A 1420-nucleotide genomic window follows, 5' to 3' on the forward strand; every position below is an offset into this window, starting at 1 on the left:
GGAGATGGGACAGGTTAGAAGAAGAGCGGGCAGTGAGCGGGAGCGCTGTCTAGCGGCAGGGCTAGAGGGAACTTGGGGGGCTGCCGGGGGAGCTCGGAGGACCCCCGAGGGACCGGAGGAGGAGCAGAAGGGCTGGAGGAGAGGGAGGAGTAGGGGCGAAACCGGGCAGTGTAGCGTGGCAGGCTGGGCAGCAGAGCTCCAGGGAGCTGCTGGCGGGCAGGAAACGGGGTGGCAGCGCAGAATGGGTGCTCAGCTGCTGAGCGGGCGGTGAAGCGGGACGGGGGAGGGCACAGGGGGGTCCCGGGAAACTGGCAGTGACTCTGCAGTGAAACTGGGCTGCAGAGCAGAGGACAAGTGTGATACGAGACAGCTGGCTGGGGTCGCTGAGTCCTGCAGATCTTGGGGGGCGGCTGGTGGGGGCTGGGCCGCCGCAGACCTGACCCCCCTCCCCGCCTGCCCCTGCAGGATGATCCCAGCCGACAGCCGCTCGTTCCTGCTGACAGACCTGGTGTCGGGCCGCACCTACGACCTGTGTGTGCTGGCGGTGTACGAGGACAGCGGCACCGGGCTGACGGCCACGCGGCCAGTGGGCTGCGCCCGCTTCTCCACCGAGCCGGCCCTGCGGCCCTGCGGCGCCCCGCACGCCCCCTTCCTGGGCGGCACGATGATCATCGCGCTGGGCGGTGTCATCGTGGCCTCAGTGCTGGTCTTCATCTTCGTGCTGCTCATGCGTTACAAGGTGCACGGCAGCCAGCCCCCCGGCAAGGCCAAGGCGTCCGCGCCCGTCAGCAGCGTTTGCTCCCAGACCAACGGTGCCCTGGGCCCCACGCTGGCCCCGCCCGCCCCTGAGCCCACCGGGCCCAGGGCCCACACCGTGGTGCAGCTGGACTGTGAGCCCTGGGGGCCCAGCCACGAACCCACGGGACCCTAGCAGCACGCTGACCTCGATGGCCCTCCTGGCCCTGGGGCGGCAGGACCCGGGCACCTTTGGGACCCAGCCTCAGACTCACCAAATCATTCACAGTTTTTAAAACTGATGGGGAGGGTGTCGGGGCACCGGGCACAACAAGAAAGTCCTATTTTTCTACGCTTGGGCCTGGGCCCTTGCCCTTGTCTCTGTGGGGGGGGGGGGTGGGGGGGATCGTGCAGGGGTCTGGAGTTGGAGCGTCCCCCGCAGTTCTGTCTGGGGCCCCTGGAGGAGGCTGAGGATGGTCACCCATTGAGACAGTCCTTGAGCGGCCACGCTGGGCACGCCCGCGTGAGACGCCCCTGCGTGACCCAGACAGCCCCGGGCCGTGTTCTCAGAGCCATCGAAGAGCCAGGCACATCCCCGCTCAGGGTCACCAGAGATGCAGTGGCGGCTGCGGGAACCCAGCAGGGGTGCCGGACTCGGCCCAGATGGCGGTCACGGAGGGCTTCC

At 68.7% G+C, this 1420-nt stretch overlaps 1 protein-coding gene across 1 annotated transcript in view; it reads left to right on the forward strand.

Annotated features, from left to right (window-relative positions):
• LRFN3 (leucine rich repeat and fibronectin type III domain containing 3) overlaps positions 1 to 1096 on the forward strand; it is a 6578-nt gene extending 5482 nt beyond the window's left edge. Inside the window, exon 3 of the mRNA XM_004690556.2 lies at positions 466 to 1096. Coding sequence (XP_004690613.1) covers positions 466 to 931 — 466 coding nt within the window. The 3' untranslated portion in view covers positions 932 to 1096. The remainder of the gene's footprint in view (positions 1 to 465) is intronic.
• The last annotated feature ends 324 nt before the right edge of the window (positions 1097 to 1420 follow it).

The sequence above is a fragment of the Condylura cristata genome, unplaced genomic scaffold (assembly GCF_000260355.1).
Source record: "Condylura cristata isolate star-nosed mole 26May11 unplaced genomic scaffold, ConCri1.0 scaffold00028, whole genome shotgun sequence".
Lineage (NCBI taxonomy): Eukaryota > Metazoa > Chordata > Mammalia > Eulipotyphla > Talpidae > Condylura > Condylura cristata.